General features: G+C 46.3%; 1 protein-coding gene across 5 annotated transcripts in view; it reads left to right on the top strand.

Annotated features, from left to right (window-relative positions):
* The window catches only part of rnf144ab (ring finger protein 144ab), a 132,358-nt gene that overhangs the window by 81,627 nt on the left and 31,781 nt on the right, over window positions 1-18,950 (top strand). For all 5 annotated transcript variants that reach the window (XR_015079472.1, XR_015079471.1, XM_085996372.1 and 2 more), the window contains 2 exons: window positions 2,727-2,940; window positions 7,210-7,360. Coding sequence is in view for 3 of the 5 variants with exons in the window: in XM_085996372.1 (XP_085852498.1) it covers window positions 2,727-2,940; window positions 7,210-7,360 (365 nt within the window). In the remaining 2 variants the exon portion in view is untranslated. The remainder of the gene's footprint in view (window positions 1-2,726; window positions 2,941-7,209; window positions 7,361-18,950) is intronic.

The following is an 18,950-nucleotide window of genomic DNA, read 5'->3' as shown; positions in this document are numbered from 1 at the left end:
TGCGAGGGAATATTGTGGTGTTGTGGTGCTGCGGCACGTCGCGCCGTGGTATTGCAGGCCTTCCTCCCCTTCTTAAAGGGGAGGGGCCTTGCGCAGCGCGACCCGGGGCCCAGCTGGGCCACCGGGGACCGGCGTGCCGGCAAAAGAGCCTGGCACTCAAGAGAAGTGCCGGGCTCATGGAGCGCAGCCGGCACTCTGCGGGAGGGCGGGTCAGGAGAACAGGGACTCGAGTGGAGGCGGGTGCTGGCAGGCAGCCAGCAACAAAAATGGCCGCCCGGCACCTCGCCTTTAAATAGTGGCGTCCCGGCCGCAGGTAGGCCCCCCTGACCCCGTCAGACATGGCGTCTGGCGGTAAGTCAGGGGGCGCTACCGAAGATCGCGAGCGGGGTGCTGCGCACGGTGATGACATCGTCGCCTGCAGCGTCGTGGGCGTTAACGGTTAGCGTTGGCGGCGCCGCACCCGGGAGCTAGTTGCTTTGCGCCCTCTTAGGGCGCTAACAGGTGGCGCAAAGCAACCGAATTTTTCCCCCCATGAATATCAGGGAAAGGGGACAGAACGAGAAATAATTGCAAAAGTAAGGCTTGTTAAAAATAAAAATCCTCTTTCGTCTTGATCTGGAACATTGCAATACCTGTCGGAGTGCGTTCTTTAGCAGAAGATTAAGTATGTGCTATCCTAAAGAGCGATTTTTGCGTAAAACCAGTTTTTTAGGCAAACGGGAAAACCACCGAGACTAAACTTCAGTGCAATAACAAAAAAAGTCATGTTTGCGTGTGAAATTAGATGTTATAAAATGACTGTTCTTGCCACTTTTGCATTTGCTGCTTTTCTGCCAAATCTTGTAGCGTTTGAGATTAACTCCTTTCCTTACAAAACAATGGGAAGCTCACAAAAACATCGGAGAGGAATTTGCATTAACCGCAGCAGAAAGGCTGTCGTCAGTGATGTGCGGTTGCATAGACTTTTGCCACCATTCAGTGTGACGTAAATCAGAAGTGTAAGCTATATGACAAAAGTTGAACGCCCCGGACCAGATATTGAGTGGCACCCCCTGCCTTACCGCCTGCCGCTAGCAACGACAGGTTGAGGGGAGCATTTTACAGTCAGAAAGGGACTGGGGGAGCGCTATTTAAAGGCGGCCGCTTTCTGCCTTTTTTTGTTGGTGACATTTTTGCACCACGCATTCTGAGAGAGAGAGAGAGAGACTTCTGGAGAGATTGAACGCTGTGTGAAGGAGTTTTGAGTACTGAGCAGCACTTTGCAGGTTCATTTTGATTTGCCCTTCCTTGCTTCACCAGCGCTCTGAGGTAGCGCCTCGCTCCTTGGACTTTGTGCCTTAAGACAGGTGTGTAGCACCTGATTTAGCGCTCCAATCGCCTCCAGGGGCAATAAAAGCCAAGTTTGCCGTCGGAGGCGATAATTAGCGCCAGGCGTTAAACTTTGCGCACGGCCGATAATGCTGCCCCAAACGGGGCGATACTGAATTTTACCCCCAAATTCTTTACATGTAATCAGAAGTGGACTATATTTAGTATTGTTTCGAATTTTGTATAAAAGGCATATGAGAAATACATTGCAGAAATAGGTAGCATTTTTAATGAGGGAGGGTCTGATATTTATTTTAATTACCTAATTTAATCTTTGACAAAAGAAGTTCTGTTGGTTTGAGTGGACAATGTGTGACAAAGAAAATAAATATTGCCGTTGAGAATTGTTAAAAGATTACTCAGGGCAAAGAGAAAAATTGATGGACAATTAATAGTAAATAGTCCTTTGGGAAAAGTAAAGGTGATAATTGTGCATGATAATTAGGTTGGGAATCCTAGAGGGAGGTAAATTCATGGAGTTTATGATGTAGGACTAAAAGGGAGGGACCGATGGACTGTGTACTTGATCTACTATTTATTGTTTGAACCTAAAATCAATCCTGGCCTTTCTGCTAGGGATATGAATTTAGAATAGCAAAAAAAAAATCATAAGATTATATTCTGAGATTTGTGCAGAGTGGGGCAACTCTGAGAGGTGACCTGATAGAGGTCTTTAAAATTATGAAGGCGTTCGATAGTGTAGACACAGAGAATATGTTTCCACTTGTGGGGAGTCCAAAACTTGAGGCCATAAATATAAGTTAGTCACTAATAAATCCAGTAATGAATTCAGGAGAAACTTCTTTACTCGGAGAGAGCTGAGAATGTGGAACTCGCTAACACATGGAGTGGTTGAGGTGAATAGCAAAGAGGCATTTTAGGGGAAGCTAGATAAGTACACGAGGGACAAAGGAATACAAGGATATGTTGATGGGGTGAGATGAAGTAAGGTGGGAGGAGATTTGTGTGGAGCATAAACACCGGCATAGACCAGTTGGGCTGAATGGCCTGTTTCTGTGCTGTAAAATCCTGTCTCATTCTCGCCCCACGTTCATCCCCTTGCTGTAGTGTAACTTCTTACTCACCATGTGTAATGCCACGGGAGAGCTGTTACTCATTTAGCAAACACAGAGACTACAAATGAACAATTCCCTTTCATTTTGCCAGTCATAAGTACATTTTTTTTGCTTTGTTTAGATTGAAACTGTTACCGTCCAGGGACTAACTAATACAAGACCGTTGCACAGTTCATAGGCGTATACACACCAGAAGATTAAATGTTGTGGGGGTTGTATATTAGAATTTCTGCCTCACATTTACAAAATTGGTTACGTAGCTGTATTGCTTTTTTTTTCCAGAAGTGCTTTTGGATCCATGCCGGACTTGGTGCCCATCCTCCACTTGCCAGTCCGTCTGCCAAGTGAAGGAGGTGGAGTTACTGCAGCAGCCGCAGCTGGTACAGTGTGCAGCCTGTAACTTGGAGTTCTGCTCTCTCTGCAAACAGAATTGGCATCCAGGGCAGGCTTGCCAAGAAAACCTGCCAGTTCCCTCATTCCTCCCCGGAGAAACAAGGTACTCTTCTGCTTACTGGCAACAGGTCCTGCACGTGCTCCTCTTCATACCTGTTAGGCTACTCCTGCTGTGAGTGCTGCCACACGCCTGTTGTGTAAAGTCATTCCCAGATATGCAGTGCAGCATCCCCGGTACCACGCCGAACTTTCTTAGAACAACTGCAAACAAGAGATGCCGTCAAGAGATGGCCTTGCAGCCATATTGAGCATTTGCTCGGTGCAGTGGGACTCTCCCTGCTTTTCAGAATGGAAAATATAATCGTTCGTCTTTGAGTATAACTGGAGCAAGATGATTTGACTCTTTGTTTTCTTTGCATCAATATAAAGTAAAAATTTGCGCGTTTAATGAAATTAGGCTTGACCATCTTAAAATGTAATTTTAATCCAAAAGAAAAGACACAAGCGATGTTCAAGCGTAATCATTTGAGTGTTAAAAGATGTCTGTAGCTCGCAAAAGTGTGACTGTGTCGTAAGTTAGATCCCTCCACACTCCATGACATGGCGGCAAATGTTCATGTGCAGAGCTCTGTTACTGGCCACCAATATTGGTGCAAGAGGCCTGACCCCCACTCTGTGAATTCAGAGCTGGTTTTAAATTAATATTGTGAGTAGAACGATGTCGAGCGTGCTCTTTTTTGTAATTAGTCTCAATGGGCTAAAGTTGGTGTGACATCTGTTCAATTAGATTCCAATTTAGTCAATACAGTAAATTCAACTCCATCTTGTTGTTTTATAAATGGTGCTGGCAAAAGATTAGCGGGTATATCTGTTAGCCGAGCCGATCATAACTTTAAGCAGTTGTTGTGCAAAGAGGTGTGTACTTAAATGTCATCCATTCAGTGCCTATCTTACAGCACAATATTTCAGCTACATCGTCATATCACAGGGGTGCGGGAGTGCTTTTTCTGTCACATTCTCTCCCATTTTCATTCTGCCACATTTTTTTCAGTTTTACTTGTTCCCATGCTCTTTCGCTTCTCTCATTTTCTTGGAGATTTGAGATTTCAAGCCTTTTTAAGTTTCATTTTCTATGGAAGCTGGAATCAGCCATGGCCTGGCCTCTGGTGAATCAGCAGGGCGGGTAATGTCTGTTCTTGAAGCTATTTTGTAATTCAGTATCTGTTCAACACCGCGACAGATCAACATCCAGGAATGAAAGGATTGTTGCTGGTGTAATTCCAGTCCAGTAGTTCCACGCCAATAAAGTCAACTATCACATAGAACCCACTGCACAGAAACAGACCATTTGGCCCAGCTGGCCTGTCGGTGTTTATCCTCCACTTGAGCCTCCTCCAACTCGAATTACCTCTTCCCATCCTGCCCGCATATTTTTCCATTCTCCCTCGGGTATGTATCAGGCCTCTCCTTAAATGTATCGCTGAATAATACTCGCAAACATCAAGGGAACCAGACCAGCAAGTCACAGGTGTTCAATTTCTGTTCAAATGCTGAAATACCCGTCTCAGGAATGCTGTAATTGGTTTCAGTTGCCCCCACTCTCCCAGGCTAGGCAAATGGAAAAAATCTGCCCGAATTCCTGATCCTGATTGCTTTCTCGTGCACCTTACTGGAAAGTGCACATGCGTGAATATTGGGCTTGGCTTGTAACGCCCCATAAAGTTGAATAACTTGCCATAAATCATTATGGGGTCTCACACTTGAAGAATGTGCCCATGGGAACCGCACCCTAGCAGGAGTCAGTGCCGCAAGGGGAAAAGATGGCTGAACAATCGTATCGAGTGAGTAACTGGGAAAGTTGGGAGGAAAATATTGAAAATAAATTTTTAAAAGAAATAGGATAGGGAGATAAAGGAAACAAATGTTGCTGGGACATTTAAAATCCCATTTACTGGGCTTCCTCTTGGAGCCCTGTATTCATCGCTTTCTCAGTGCCTGCTGAAATGGATAAGTAAATAATTGAATTGTGTTTCGGATCAAGTGCACAATTGGTAATGGCAGTGGTAATAATGATAACAGGCTGCAAAGGCATGTATAACGTTACTGTTTTATATCACCAATAACACGACTGTGAAACGTGGATCTAATATTAAGCATAAGTCAGGAGTGTGATGGAATACTCTCCACTTGCCTGAATGAGTACAGCTCCAACAACACTCAGGAAGCATCGGAAAGATGCATCAATTCTTTGAACAATTTGATTAGATAGGTTTTATTTCCTCTAGATATGCAAGACAAGACAAAGCAGCCCGCTTGATTGGCACCCCATCCACCACCTTAAACACTCACTCCCTCCACCACCGGCGTACCGTGGCTGCAGTGTGTACCATCTACAAGATGCACTGCAGCAACTCGCCAAGGCTTCTTCGGCAGCACCTCCCAAACCCGCGATCTCTTCCACCTAGAAGGACAAGGGCAGCAGGCGCATGGGAACACCACCACCTCCAAGTTCCCCTCCCAAGTCACACACCATCCTGACTTGGAAGTATATCGCTGATCCTTCATCGTCGCTGGGTCAAAATCCTGGAACTCCCTCCCTAACAGAAACAGAAAGACTTGCATTTATCTAGTGCCTTATCACATCCTCAGAACATCCCAAAATGCTTTACAGCCAATGAATTACTTATGATACATACTCACTGCTGTGTAGGCAAACTTAGAAATGTCCCACAAACAGCAAATGAATAAATGACCAGATAAACTGTTAATGTTGATGTTGGTTGACGGAGGAATGTTGGCCAGGGCACTGGTCGAACTCTTGAAATAGTGCAGTGGGATCTTTTATGTCCACCTGAGCAGGTAGACAGTTTATCACCATATGCAGAAAAGATTGCGGTGGGAATTTTAACTCTTTCCACACCCACCTGCGTCCCCCACCCTGCCCCGCCCCCCACTCCGCCCAGTGGAAACCGGGCAGGCAAACAGTTAAAATGGAGTGGGAGAAATGCCACTCCATTCACACTCCGTTCCGATATTAAAATCCCTGCCTGAGTCAGAAATAATCGGAAAGATGCATCAATTCTTTGAACAATTTGATTAGATAGGTTTTATTTCTTTTTTTATTCATTGATGGGATGTGGGCGTTGCAGGCTAGGCCAGCATTTATTGCCCATCCCTAATTGCCCTTGAGAAGATGGTGGTGAGCCGCCGCCTTGAACCGCTGCAGTCCATATGGTGTAGGTACACCCACAATGCTGTTAGGAAGGGAGTTCCAGGATTTTGGCCCAACGACAGTGAAGGAACGGCGATACAGGTCTAAGTCAGGATGGTGTGTGGCTTGGAGGGGAACTTGTAGGTGGTGATGTTCCCACGCGTCTGCTGCCCTTGTCCTTCTAAGTGGTAGAGGTCGCGGGTTTGGAAGGAGCTTTGGCGAGTTGCTGCAGTGCATCTTGTAGTTGGTACACACTGCAGCCACAGTGCACCGGTGGTGGAGGGAGTGAATGTTGAAGGTGGTGGATGGAGTGCCAATCAATGGGGCTGCTTTATCCTGAATGGTGTCGAGCTTTTTGAGTGTTGTTGGAGCTGCACTCATCCAGGCAAGTGGAAAGCATTCCATCACACTCCTGACTTGTGCCTTGTAGATGGTGGAAAGGCTTTGGGGAGTCAGGAGGTGAGACACTCGCCGCAGAATTCCCAGCCTCCGGCCTGCTCTTGTAGCCACAGTATTTATATGGCTGGTCCAGTTCAGTTTCTGATCAATGGTAACCCCCAGGATGTTGATAGTGGGGGATTCAGCGATGGTAATGCCATTGAATGTCAAGGGGAGATGGTTAGAGTCTCGCTTGTTGGAGATGGTCATTGCCTGGCACTTGTGTGGTGCGAATGTTACTTGTCAGCCCAAGTCTGAATGTTGTCCAAGTCTTGCTGCATATGGACACGGACTTCCTCTAGATATGCAAGATATCTTAAAAATAAATGCACTGAATGTTTTACAGGCTGTAGCTTTTTGATGGGTGACTATATTTGGGTGCAGATAGCAAATAAAAATCATTGTTTCGATAGAAACATAGAAGATAGGAGCAGGAGTAGGCCATTCGGCCCCTCGAGCCTGCTCCGCCATTCAATGCGATCATAGCTGATCATCCAAATTCAGTACCTGGTCCCTGCTTTCTCCCCATACCCCTTGATCCCTTTAGCCTTGAGAAATATATCCAAATTCTCCTTGAATATATTTATTGAATCTTGAATATATTAATAGAAACCTGCTGCTGGTTTCCAGAGTCACTGTGTGCAGTAGGTTCCTTTCTGCTCTGTTTCTTGAGATATCTGAACCAAATATATTTTTTGAAAATGATTTGTTTTTTCCACCTAGTTCATTCTTTGAAAATGATGAGGAGGATGATGTTCCAATCAAACGTTGCCCAAAATGCAAAGTCTATATCGAAAGAGATGAAGGATGTGCACAAATGATGTGTAAAAACTGCAAGCATGCCTTTTGCTGGTACTGCCTGGAATCACTTGATGTAAGTGAATGAGCATTTGTTTATATAAAAAAGAAAGGAAGTACATGAGTATGCACATTGAGACTTACCATCTCATATTTATACATATCACATTGTGAGGATCTCATTTAGGAAACAATGTAATATACATTTTGCAGTAAGTTTAAAATGCAGTAATAATGGGATAAATGGTTGAAATTAGTAAAGGAATCTCACTACAACAACCCAACGAACCAACAAACATAATATGCATTTATATCGCACCTTCAACTAGGAAAACATCCCAAGGTGTTTCACAGAAGCCTAATATAAAAAAAAATGTAGTGACCATAAGCTTGGTCAAAAAGGTTGGTTTTAAGGATGAGAGGGAAATGGCGAGGATGAGAGGGAAATGGCGAGGCTGAGGGTTTTAGGGAGGGAATTCCAGAGCATGGGGCCTACGTGGCTGAAAGCATTGGCCACCAATGCTGGGGCAAAGGTTGGGGGACTGCACAACAGACGAGAGTGAGAGGAACTGAGATTTTGGATGGGGTGTTGTTGCGCCGGATTTATGAAAGGGAAATCCTGTTTAACAAACCTATTGGAGTTCTTTGAGGATGTAACTAGTGGAGTAGACAAAGGGGAACCGGTAGATGTGGTGTTTTTGAATTTTCAGAAGGCCTTTGATAAGGTCCCACACAAGAGGCTGGTGAATAAAATTAGGGCACATGGAATTGGGGGTAATATACTAGCATGGATTGAGAATTGGTTAACAGACAGAAAACAAAGAGTAGGGATAAACGGGTCTTTTTCAGGATGGCAGGCTGTGACTAGTGGGGTACCGCAAGGATCGGTGCTTGGGCCCCAGCTATTCACAATCTATATCAATGATTTGGATGAGGGGACTAAATGTAACATTTCCAAATTTGCTGATGATACAAAGCTAGGTGGCAGTGTCAGTTATGAAGAGGATGTGAAGAGCCTTCAAGGGGATCTTGACAGGCCTCAGTGAGTGGGCGAGAACATGGCAGATGGAATATAATGTGGATAAATGTGAAGTTATCCAGTTTGGTGGAAAAAACAGAAAGGCAGAGTATTTCCTAAATGGTGAAAGATTGGGGAATGCAGATGCTCAAAGGGACCTGGGTGTCCTTGTACATGAGTCACTGAAAGTGAATGTGTAGGTGCAGCAAGCCATTAGGAAGGCAAATGGTATGTTGGCCTTCATTACAAGAGGATTTGAGTACAGGAGTAAAGAAGTCTTACTCCAATTATATAGGGCCTTGGTGAGACCGCACCTGGAGTACTGTGCACAATTTTGGTCTCCTTACCTAAGGAAGAATATACTTGCAATAGAGGGAGTGCAATGTAGGTTCACAAGATTGATTCCTGGGATGGCAGGACTGTCGTATGAGAAGAGATTGAGTAAACTAGGCCTGTATTCTCTTGAATTCAGAAGAATGAGAGGGGATCTCATTGAAGCATACAAAATTATTACAGGGCTTGATGGGGTGGATGCTGGGAGAAACATAGAAGATAGGAGCAGGAGTAGGCCATTCGTCCCCTCGAGCCTGCTCCACCATTCAATGCGATCATGGCTGATCATCCAAATTCAGTACCCGGTCCCTGCTTTCTCCCCATACCCCTTGATCCCTTTAGCCTTAAGAAATATCTACAACTCCTTTTTGAATATATTTAATGAACTGGCCTCCACCGCCTTCTGTGGTAGAGAGTTCCACAGGTTCACCACTCTCTGGGTGAAGAAATTCCTCCTCATTTCTGTCCTAAATGGCCTACCCTTTATCCTTAGACTGTGTCCCCTGGTTCTGGACTCCCCGACCATCGGGATCATCCTTCCTGCATCTAGTCTGTCCACTCCTGTTAGAATTTTATAAGTTTCAATGAGATCACCTCTCATTCTTCTAAACTCCAGCGAGTACAGGCCCAATCGACCTAATCTCTCCTCATACGTCATTCCTGCCATCCCAGGTATCAGTCTGGTGAATCTTCGCTGCACTCTCTCCATGGCAAGAACATCCTTCCTCAGATAAGGCGACCAAAACAGCACACAATACTCAAGATGTGGTCTCACCAAGGCCCTGTACAACTGCAGCAAGACATCCTTGTTCCTGTACTCAAACCCTCTCGCTACGAAGGCCAACATACCATTTGCCTTCTTAACCGCCTGCTGCACCTGCATGCTTACCTTCAGCGACTGGTGCACAAGGACACCCAGGTCTCATTGCACTTCCCCTTCTCCCAATCTATTGCCATTTAGATAACCTGCCTTCCTGTTTGACACCCAGGTCTCGTTGCACTTCCCCTTCTCCCAATCTATTGCCATTTAGATAATAATCTGCCTTCCTGTTTTTGCCACCAAAGTGGATAACCTCACATTTATCCATGTTATATTGCATCTGCCATGTTTCTGCCCAATCACCCAACATGTGGCAGCACGGTGGCATAGTGGTTAGCACTGTTGCCTCACAGCGCCAGGGACCCGGGTTCGAATCCGGCCTCGGGTGACTGTCTGTGTGGAGTTTGCACATTCTCCCCGTGTTTGCGTGGGTTTCCTCCGGGTGCTCTGGTATCCTCCCATAGTCCAAAGATGTGCGGGTTAGGTTGATTGGCTATGATAAATTGACCCTTAGTATTAGGGGGATTAAATACGTGGGGTTACGGGGATCAGGTGGGATATGTGTCGGTGCAGGCTCGATGGGCCTAAATGGCCTCTATCTGCACTGTGGGGTTTCTGTGATTTCTGTGATTCTGTGATGTCCTATAATGTGGACAAGTGCGAAGTTATCCACCTTGGGTGCAGGAACGGGAGGGCAAATTATTATTTAAATGGCAATAGATTGGGAGAGGGGGAAGTACAGAGAGACCTGGGTGTTCTTGTACACCAGTCACTGAAGGCGAGCATGCAGGTGCAACAGGCGGTCAAGAAGGCAAACGGTATGCTGGCCTTCATAGCAAAAGGGTTAGAATACAGGAACAGGGATACCTTGCTGCAGCTGTACAGGGCACTGGTGAGACCACACCTCGAGTACTGTGTACAGTTTTGGTCGCCTCATCTGAGGAAGGATGTTCTTGCCATGGAGGGGGTGCAGCGGCGATTCACCAGGCTGATACCAGGAATGGCGGGAATGACCTATGAGGAGAGACTATGTAGTTTAGGGATGTACACACTGGAGTTTAGAAGATTGAGAGGGGACCTCATAGAAGTGTATAAAATTCTGACAGGTCTAGACAGACTGGATGCAGAAGGAATGTTTCCCTTGGCGGGTGAGAACAGAACTAGAGGACATAATTTAAGGATAAGGGCTAAACCATTTAGGACAGAGATGAGGGGGAATTTCTTCACTCAGAGAGTGGTGAACCTGTGGAACTCATTGCCACAGAGGGCAGTGTACGCCAGCTCATTAAATATATTTAAGAGGGAATTAGATATATTTCTACGGGCAAAAGGGGTTAAGGGTTACGGAGAGAAGGCGGGGACGGGATACTGAATTAAAGGATCAGCCATGATCTCATCGAATGGCGGAGCAGGCACGAAGGGCCGAATGGCCTACTCCTGCTCCTATCTTCTATGTATCTATGTATCTATGTATCCTGGAGCTTCTCGACATCCTCCTCACAGCACACACGCCCACCCAGCTTTGTGTCGTCTGCAAATTTGGAGATATTACATCTAGTTCCCATGTCTAGATCATTAATATATATTGTGAATAGCTGGGGTCCAAGGACCGATCCCTGCGGTACCCCACTAGTCACTGCCTGCCACTTGGAAAAAGACCCGTTTATTCCAACTCTTTGCTTCCTGTCTGCCAACCAGTTCTCTATCCAAGTCAATACCTTGCCCCCAATCCCATGTGCCTTAACTTTACACGCTAATCTCTTATGCGGGACCTTATTGAAGGCCTTCTGAAAGTCCAGATACACCACATCCACTGGTTCTCCCTTATCTATTTTACCAGTTACATCCTCAAAAAATTCCAGTAGATTAGTCGAGCACGATTTACCTTTTGTAAATCCATGTTGACTTTGTCCGATCCTGTCACTGTTTTCCAAGTGCTCTGCTATTACATCTTTTATAATGGACTCTAGCATTTTCCCCACTACCGATGTCAGGCTTACCGGTCTGTAATTCCCCGTTTTCTCTCTATCACCTTTTTGGTAGCAGAATGTTTCCCTTGGCTGGGGAGTCTAGAACCAGGGGCCACAGCCTCCGGATAAAGGGTAGGCCATTCAGGACTGAGAGGAGAAGAAATTTCTTCACACAGAGGGTGGTGAATCTTTGGAATTCTCTACCCCAGAGGGCTGTGGAGGCTCAGTCATTGGGTATATTCAAAACAGAAGTCGATAGATTTCTGACTAGTAAGGGCATCAAGGGATATGTCGATAGGGCCGGTGAATGGAGTTGAGGCAGAAGATCAGCCATGATCTCATTGAATGGCGGAGCAGGCTCGAAGGGCCGAATGGCCTATTCCTGCTCCTATTTCTTATGCTCTTATGTTAACCATGTTTCCACAGTTTACCCGCGAGTGGTCAGTTGTGCACTGGCAGGTACAGTGTGAAAACAACATTAATCTTTTGTGACTTTATTTTCTCCCTTCTCCTGAAAAGTGGTGAGTCGTGCTGGGGTATAGTTCATGAGCACTGAAGGCCAAGACCAATTGTGATGCCTCCTCACTGCTCCAGCTGCAGACCAAGATGCTTTGAATTGTAATAAAGAAAGGATCAGTGAAATTGCACCAAAAGAAAATAATCAATCCTAAAGATGTTCTAAAATCTAAGCTGTGACTATTGATTAAACTCCTGTCCACACCATCCTCCTCCAATGCTTCTCCGCCATCTCCAGCTGGGTGAGACTGCCCTCGCCTGGTTCCATTCCTATCTATCCAGTCGTAGCCAGAGAAATCACCTGCAATGGCTTCTCTTCCCGCTCCCGCACCATTACCCTGGAGTCCCCCAAGGAGCTATCCTTGGCCGCCTCCTATTTCTCATCTACATGCTGCCCCTCAGCGACATCATCCGAAAACACAATGTTAGGTTCTGCATGTACACTGACGACACCCAGCACGACCTCAACACCACCTCTCTCGACCCCTTCACTGCCTCGGATTTCTCCCGCTGCTTGTCCGACATTCAGGATTGGATGAGCAGAAATGTCACAACAACAACTTGAATTTATATAGCGCCTTTAACGTAGTAAAACATCCCAAGGTGCTTCACAGGGGTATTATAAGAAATAAATTTGACACTGAGCCACATAAGGAGAAATTACAGCAGATGACCAAAAGCTTGGTCAAAGAGGTAGGTTTTAAGGAGCCTCTTAAAGGATAGAGAGGTTTAGTGAAGGAATTCCAGAGCTCAGGGCCCAGGCAACAGAAGGCACGGCCACCAGTGGTTGAGCGATTATAATCAGGGATGCTCAAGAGGGCAGAATTAGAGGAGCGCAGATATCTCGCAGATAAACACCTGGTGTTTTCGGATAATGTCGCCAAGAGGCAGCATGTAGATGAGAAATAGGAGGAGGTCAGGGATAGATCCTTGGGGGGACACCAGAGGTAATGATGCGGGAGCGGGAAGAGAAGCCATTGCAGGTGATTCTCTGGCTACGATTAGATAGATAAGAATGGAACCAGGCGAGTGCAGTCACACCCAGCTGGATGACGGTAGAGAGTCATTAGAGGAGGATGGAGTGGTCAACCGTGTCAAAGGCTGCAGACAAGTCGAGAAGAATAAGGAGGGATAGTTTACCTTTGTCACAGTCACAAAGGATGTTATTTGGTACTGTGGCAGGGGCAGAAACCTGATTGGAGGGATTCAAACATGGAGTTGCGGGCAAGATGGGCCCGGATTTGGCAGGCGACATCATGTTCAAGGACTTTGGAGAGGGAAGGGGTGTTGGAGATGGGGCAGTAGTTTGTAAGGACGGAGGGGGTCAATGGTTTTTTTGATGAGAGGGGTGATGACGGCAGATTTGAGGGAGAGCGGACAGTAGCTGAGGAGAGCGAACCGTTAACAATGTCAGCTAACATGGGAGCCAGAAAATGAAGTTGGTTGGTCAGCAGTTTGGTGAATTAATTTTTGGGAAGACCGAAGCCATTATCTTCGGTCCCTGCCGCAAAATCCGTTCCCGAGCCACTGACTCTCTCCCTCTCTACCTGGCCACTGTCTGAGGCTGAACCAGATCGCTTGCAACCTTGGCAACCTATCTGACCCTGAGCTGAGCTACCGACCCCATATCCTCTCCATCACCAAGATCGCCTATTTCCACCTCCGTAACATTGTCCGTCTCCGCCCTTGCCTCAGCTCATCTGCTGCTGAAGCCCTCATCCATGCATTTGTTACCTCTAGACGTGACTATTCCAACGCACTCCTGGCTGGCCTCCCATCTTCCACCCTACATAAACTTGATCTCATCCAAAACTCGTCTGCCCGTATCTTAACTCGCACCAAATCCAGTTCACCCATCACCCCTGTGCTCGCTGACCTACATTGGCTCCTGAGCCTACAACGCCTTGATTTTAAAATTCTCATTCTTGGTTTCAAATCCCTCTATGGTCTCACCCCCCCGAGATCTCTGCGCTCCTCTAATCCTGCCCTCTTGAGCATCCCTGATTATAATCACTCAACCATTGGTGGCTGTGCCTTCTGTTGCCTGGGCCCTAAGCTCTGGAATTCCCTCCCTAAACCTCTCCACCTCTCTTTCCTCCTTTTAAGACGCTCCTTAAAACCTACCTCTTTGACCAAGCTTTTAATCACCTGACCTAATATCTCCTTATGGAGCTTGGTGTCAGATTTTGTTTGATAACGCTCCTGTGAAGCGCCTTGGGACGTTTTAATACGATAAAGGCGCTATATAAATACAAGTTGTTAATCAAATAGAACAGCTTTGCTGAATCTTCAGTGTCCTCGTTAATACTACCTTTGTGCAGAAAATGGCTGTGAGAAAAGTAAACTGTAATTAATCAGTGGAACGATGTATCCGAGTAAGGGATTTTTGTTCCAGATTGAGTAATTGCAGTGGTTGGTACAGGCTACTTTAATGATATTTGCTTGGTTTACTACTGTCAGCGGGAAGTCGATTTAACGACAAGTTCAGTGTCCTTTGAGACGACTTTAGTTGTGATCTAAGACCACATAACTGGGTGGGCCACGAGAAGACTGTCATCATCCACCCCAGCAAAGACATGCCGATCCGGGCCAACTTGAACAACCTACCACCAACCCGTCTCAAATCTAGACGGCCATTTTGGACCGTCGCCGAAGCCCTTCAGCGATCTCCCCTCAGCCTTGATGACCGATGGCGAAATGCTTGGAAGAACTGCAACATACAGAATGGATTCCTTATAGAGGACCCCACAGTACAACCTGAAGGATCAAACCTTCCTCGCAAACAGTGGACAACCATCAACCGCTTCAGAACCGGCCATGGTCGATGCTGCCACCTTCTCCATAGATGGAAGATTAAAGCATCCCCATCATGCGACTGAGGAGCTCCTGATCAGACCCTGGAGCACATCACCGAACACTGCCCTCAGAGGAAATTCGCAGGCAGCCTACAAGATACCCACGCTGTTACACCAGAAGCTTTGGCCTGGATATCTGACTTCGATATTGGCATTTGATTTGTTTTGCTACTACCATACGAAAGAAGATGATGATATTTGCTGATTACCTTTGATTTCTTACACTGATATATTGCTTTTGATATTTCCGGGAAGGGAGCGGGGGTGACTTTAAGCAGCCGGAATACCCGGCAGTACGGGGAACACGGAGGTCCTGCCAAATTTAACAGCAGGACCTCATTTGAATTTTTTTTTCTCCGTTTCCTGCCCGGCAGCTGGCCAGATTGAGAGGCTGGCTGTCTGGCGGGTGGGAAGGCCACAGCCATGGACCGGAGAGGAGGGAGTGATGGAGAGATCGTGGGGGGTGGGCTGGGGTTGCTGAAGTTCGGCTTGTGGGGATGTCGGCTGATCGTGGGAAAGGAGGGAGGCAGGTAAGCTTGGGGGCCGGGGGGTGCGGGTGCGGGGGGAAGCTCTCCTCCTCCTGGCCAAGAAGCAGTGCTGGAAAAAGCACTTACCTGCTGGATCCGGAACTTCTCCCTTCAGCTGCCGTGTTTCCTGAACCCTGGGAAACCTGGCCTGTAGCCATTAAATCCACGTGGCTGCTAAAATCTGAGGAGCGCTGCCTCATTTAAATATTATAATTCCTGACCCGGCTCTGGAGCAGGTTACTTTTCACCCGACACCCCACCCATCCAGTTAAAACAGAAGTAGGCGCATTTGCGGTGGGTTAAACATAGAAACATAGAAGATAGGAGCAGGAGTAGGCCATTCGGCCCCTCGAGCCTGCTCCACCATTCAATGAGATCATGGCTGATCATCCAAATTCAGTACCCTGTCCCTGCTTTCTCCCCATATCCCTTGATCCCTTTAGCCTTAAGAAATATATCTAACTCAGGGTTAGATATATGGGGTCAGGTTTCCCATTTTTAAGAACTTCCCTGCCCGTCCTGGGGGGTTAAAATTTCACCATTTTTTTTGTATTCCTCATTGAGTCTAACCATGAACCTTGTAAAGATTTTTTCTTATAATTTAAGACTTTGTACTTGTTTTCAGTGTAGAGGCCTTTGTTCCTGCACTGGAGTAACAAGCCATTTTTGATCTACATTGATTTGTCCTTACCTTTTTAAAAAAAAATTATGACTGTTTTTAATTTTAATTCTCTCCCTGTTATAATGATCTAGATGCCTTAGATCCTGGCTCAACTTTGACTTGACTGTGATCTCTTAACAGTGTAGCCAGCAGGCCAATACGACCTGCCAGGGGAGATGTGACAACAAAAAATCTTCCTGATTTTTTTCTTATCCGTCCACATCACCTGCACGTATGATGCCTGACAAGGTGACCAATGCTGGCTTCAGTAACAAGAACGATTCTTCTTGTGATTTGTTACTGAGGCTGAGACATAAACTCAAGTCTTCCTGTGCTGTAGTTTCCTGGTATAGACAACCAACTGTGCCACCATCAAATGGCAGAAGTAGAGAGAACTGAGATCGGCTGAAATGCTTGTATTTCCAGCATGGGTCTGTTTTTTTTTATATTCGTTTATGGGATGTGGGTGTCACTGGCAAGGCCAGCATTTATTGCCCATCCCTAATTGCCCTTGAGAAGGTGGCGGTGAGCCGCCGCCTTGAACCGCTGCAGTTCGTGCGGTGAAGGTACTCCCACAGTGCTGTTAGGGAGGGAGTTCCAGGATTTTGACCCAGCGATGATGAAGGATCGGCTGATATACTTCCAAGTCAGGATGGTGTGTGACTTGGAGGGGAACTTGGAGGTGGTGGTGTTCCCATGCGTCTGCTACCCTTGTCCTTCTAGGTGGAAGAGGTCACGGATTTGGGAGGTGCTGCCGAAGAAGCCTTGGCGAGTTGCTGCAGTGCACCTTGTAGATGGTACACACTGCAGCCACGGTACGCTGGTGGTGGAGGGAGTGAATGTTTAAGGTGGTGGATGGGGTGCCAATCAAGCGAGCTGCTTTGTCCTGGATGGTGTCGAGCTTCTTGAGTGTTGTTGGAGCTGCACTCATCCAGGCAAGTGGAGAGTATTCCATCACACCCCTATCACATCAGTCATGATGTCCGTATTTACATAGAAACATAGAAGATAGGAGCAGGAGTAGGCCATTCGGCCCCTCGAGCCCGCTCCGCCATTCAATGAGATCATGGCTGATCATCCAAATTCAGTACCCTGTCCCTGCTTTCTCCCCATAGCCCTTGATCCCTTTAGCCTTAAGAAATATATCTAACTCCTTCTTTAATATATTTAATGAATTGGCCTCAACTGCCCTGTGTGGCAGAGAATTCCACAGGTTCACCACTCTCTGGGTGAAGAAATTCCTCCTCATCTCTGTCCTAAATGGCTTACCCCTTATCCGTAGACTGTGACCCCTGGTTCTGGACTCCACCGCCATCGGGAACATTCTTCCTGCATCTAGTCTGTCTAGTCCTGTTAGAATTTTATAAGTTTCAATAAGATCCCCTCTCATTTTTCTAAACTCTAGCGAATATAAGCCTAATCGACCCAATCTCTCCTCATACGTCATTCCTGCCATCCCAGGTATCAGTCTGGTGAATCTTCGCTGCACTCCCTCCATGGTAAGAACATCCTTCCTCAGATAAGGCGACCAAAACTGCACACAATACTCAAGGTGCGGTCTCACCAAGGCCCTGTACAACTGCAGCAAGACATCCTTGCTCCTGTACTCGAATCCTCTCGCTATGAAGGCCAACATACCATTTGCCTTCTTAACCGCCTGCTGCACTTGCATGCTTACCTTCAGCAACTGGTGCACAAGGACAGCCAGGTCTCGTTGCACTTCCCCTTTTCCCAATCTATTGCCGTTCAGATAATAATCTGCCTTCCTGTTTTTGCCACCAAAGTGGATAACCTCGCATTTATCCACATTATACTGCATCTGCCATGCATCTGCCCAATCACCCAACCTGTCCAAATCATACTGGAGTGTCTCTGCATCCTCCTCACAGCACACACGCCCACCCAGCTTTGTGTCGTCTGCAAACTTGGAGATATTACATCTAGTTCCCTCGTCTAGATCATTTATATTTATTGTGAATAGCTGGGGTCCTAGCATCGATCCCTGCGGTACCCCACTAGTCACTGCCTGCCACTCGGAAAAAGACCCGTTTATTCCGACTCTTTGCTTCCTGTCAGCCAACCAGTTCTCTATCCAAGACAGTACCTTACTCCCAATCCCATGTGCTTTAACTTTGTACGCTAATCTCTTATGCGGGACCTTATCGAAAGCCTTCTGAAAGTCCAAATACACCACATCCACTGGTTCTCCCTTATCTATTCTACCAGTTACATCCTCAAAAAATTCCAGTAGATTAGTCAAGCATGATTTACCTTTTGTAAATCCATGTTGACTTTGTCCGATCCAGTCACTGTTTTCCAAGTGCTCTGTTATTACATCTTTTATAATGGACTCTAGCATTTTCCCCACTACCGATGTCAGGCTTACCGGTTTATAATTCCCCGTTTTCTCTCTACCACCTTTTTTAAATAGTGGGGTTACATTAGCTATCCTCCAATCCATGGGAACTGTTCCAGAGTCTATAGAATTTTGGAAGATGACCAGCAATGCATCTACTATTTCTAGGGCCACCTCCTTAAGTACCCTAGGATGTAGATTATCGAGCCCTGGGGATTTATTGGCCTTCAAAACCGTCAATTTCCCTAACGTCAATTTCCCTAACACCATTTCCCTACAAATACTGATTTCATTCAATTCCTCCCTCTCATTAGACCCTATGTTCCCCGACATCTCTGGGAGGTTATTTGTGTCCTCCTTTGTGAAGACAGAAGTATGTATTTAATTGGTCTGCCATTTCTTTGTTCCCCATTATAAATTCCCCTGATTCTGATTTTATATTGCGTATTCAGCTAATGTGAGCAATGTAATAATGTACAGTCTAAACACTGGCTGTAGTGTGAATTCAGAGTACTCATTTTACTGATATGCACTGAATTCAGTTTTAAAGTAGACCCATCGCACTCTGATTACACTGGGCTACAGCTCGATAGGATGTAGGTTCAAACCC

The sequence above is a fragment of the Somniosus microcephalus genome, chromosome 9 (assembly GCF_052327205.1).
Source record: "Somniosus microcephalus isolate GS21.2 chromosome 9, FLI_Smic_1.0, whole genome shotgun sequence".
Lineage (NCBI taxonomy): Eukaryota > Metazoa > Chordata > Chondrichthyes > Squaliformes > Somniosidae > Somniosus > Somniosus microcephalus.
Note: the sequence above shows the minus strand (reverse complement) of the source record. Positions and strands in the feature narration are given on the sequence as shown.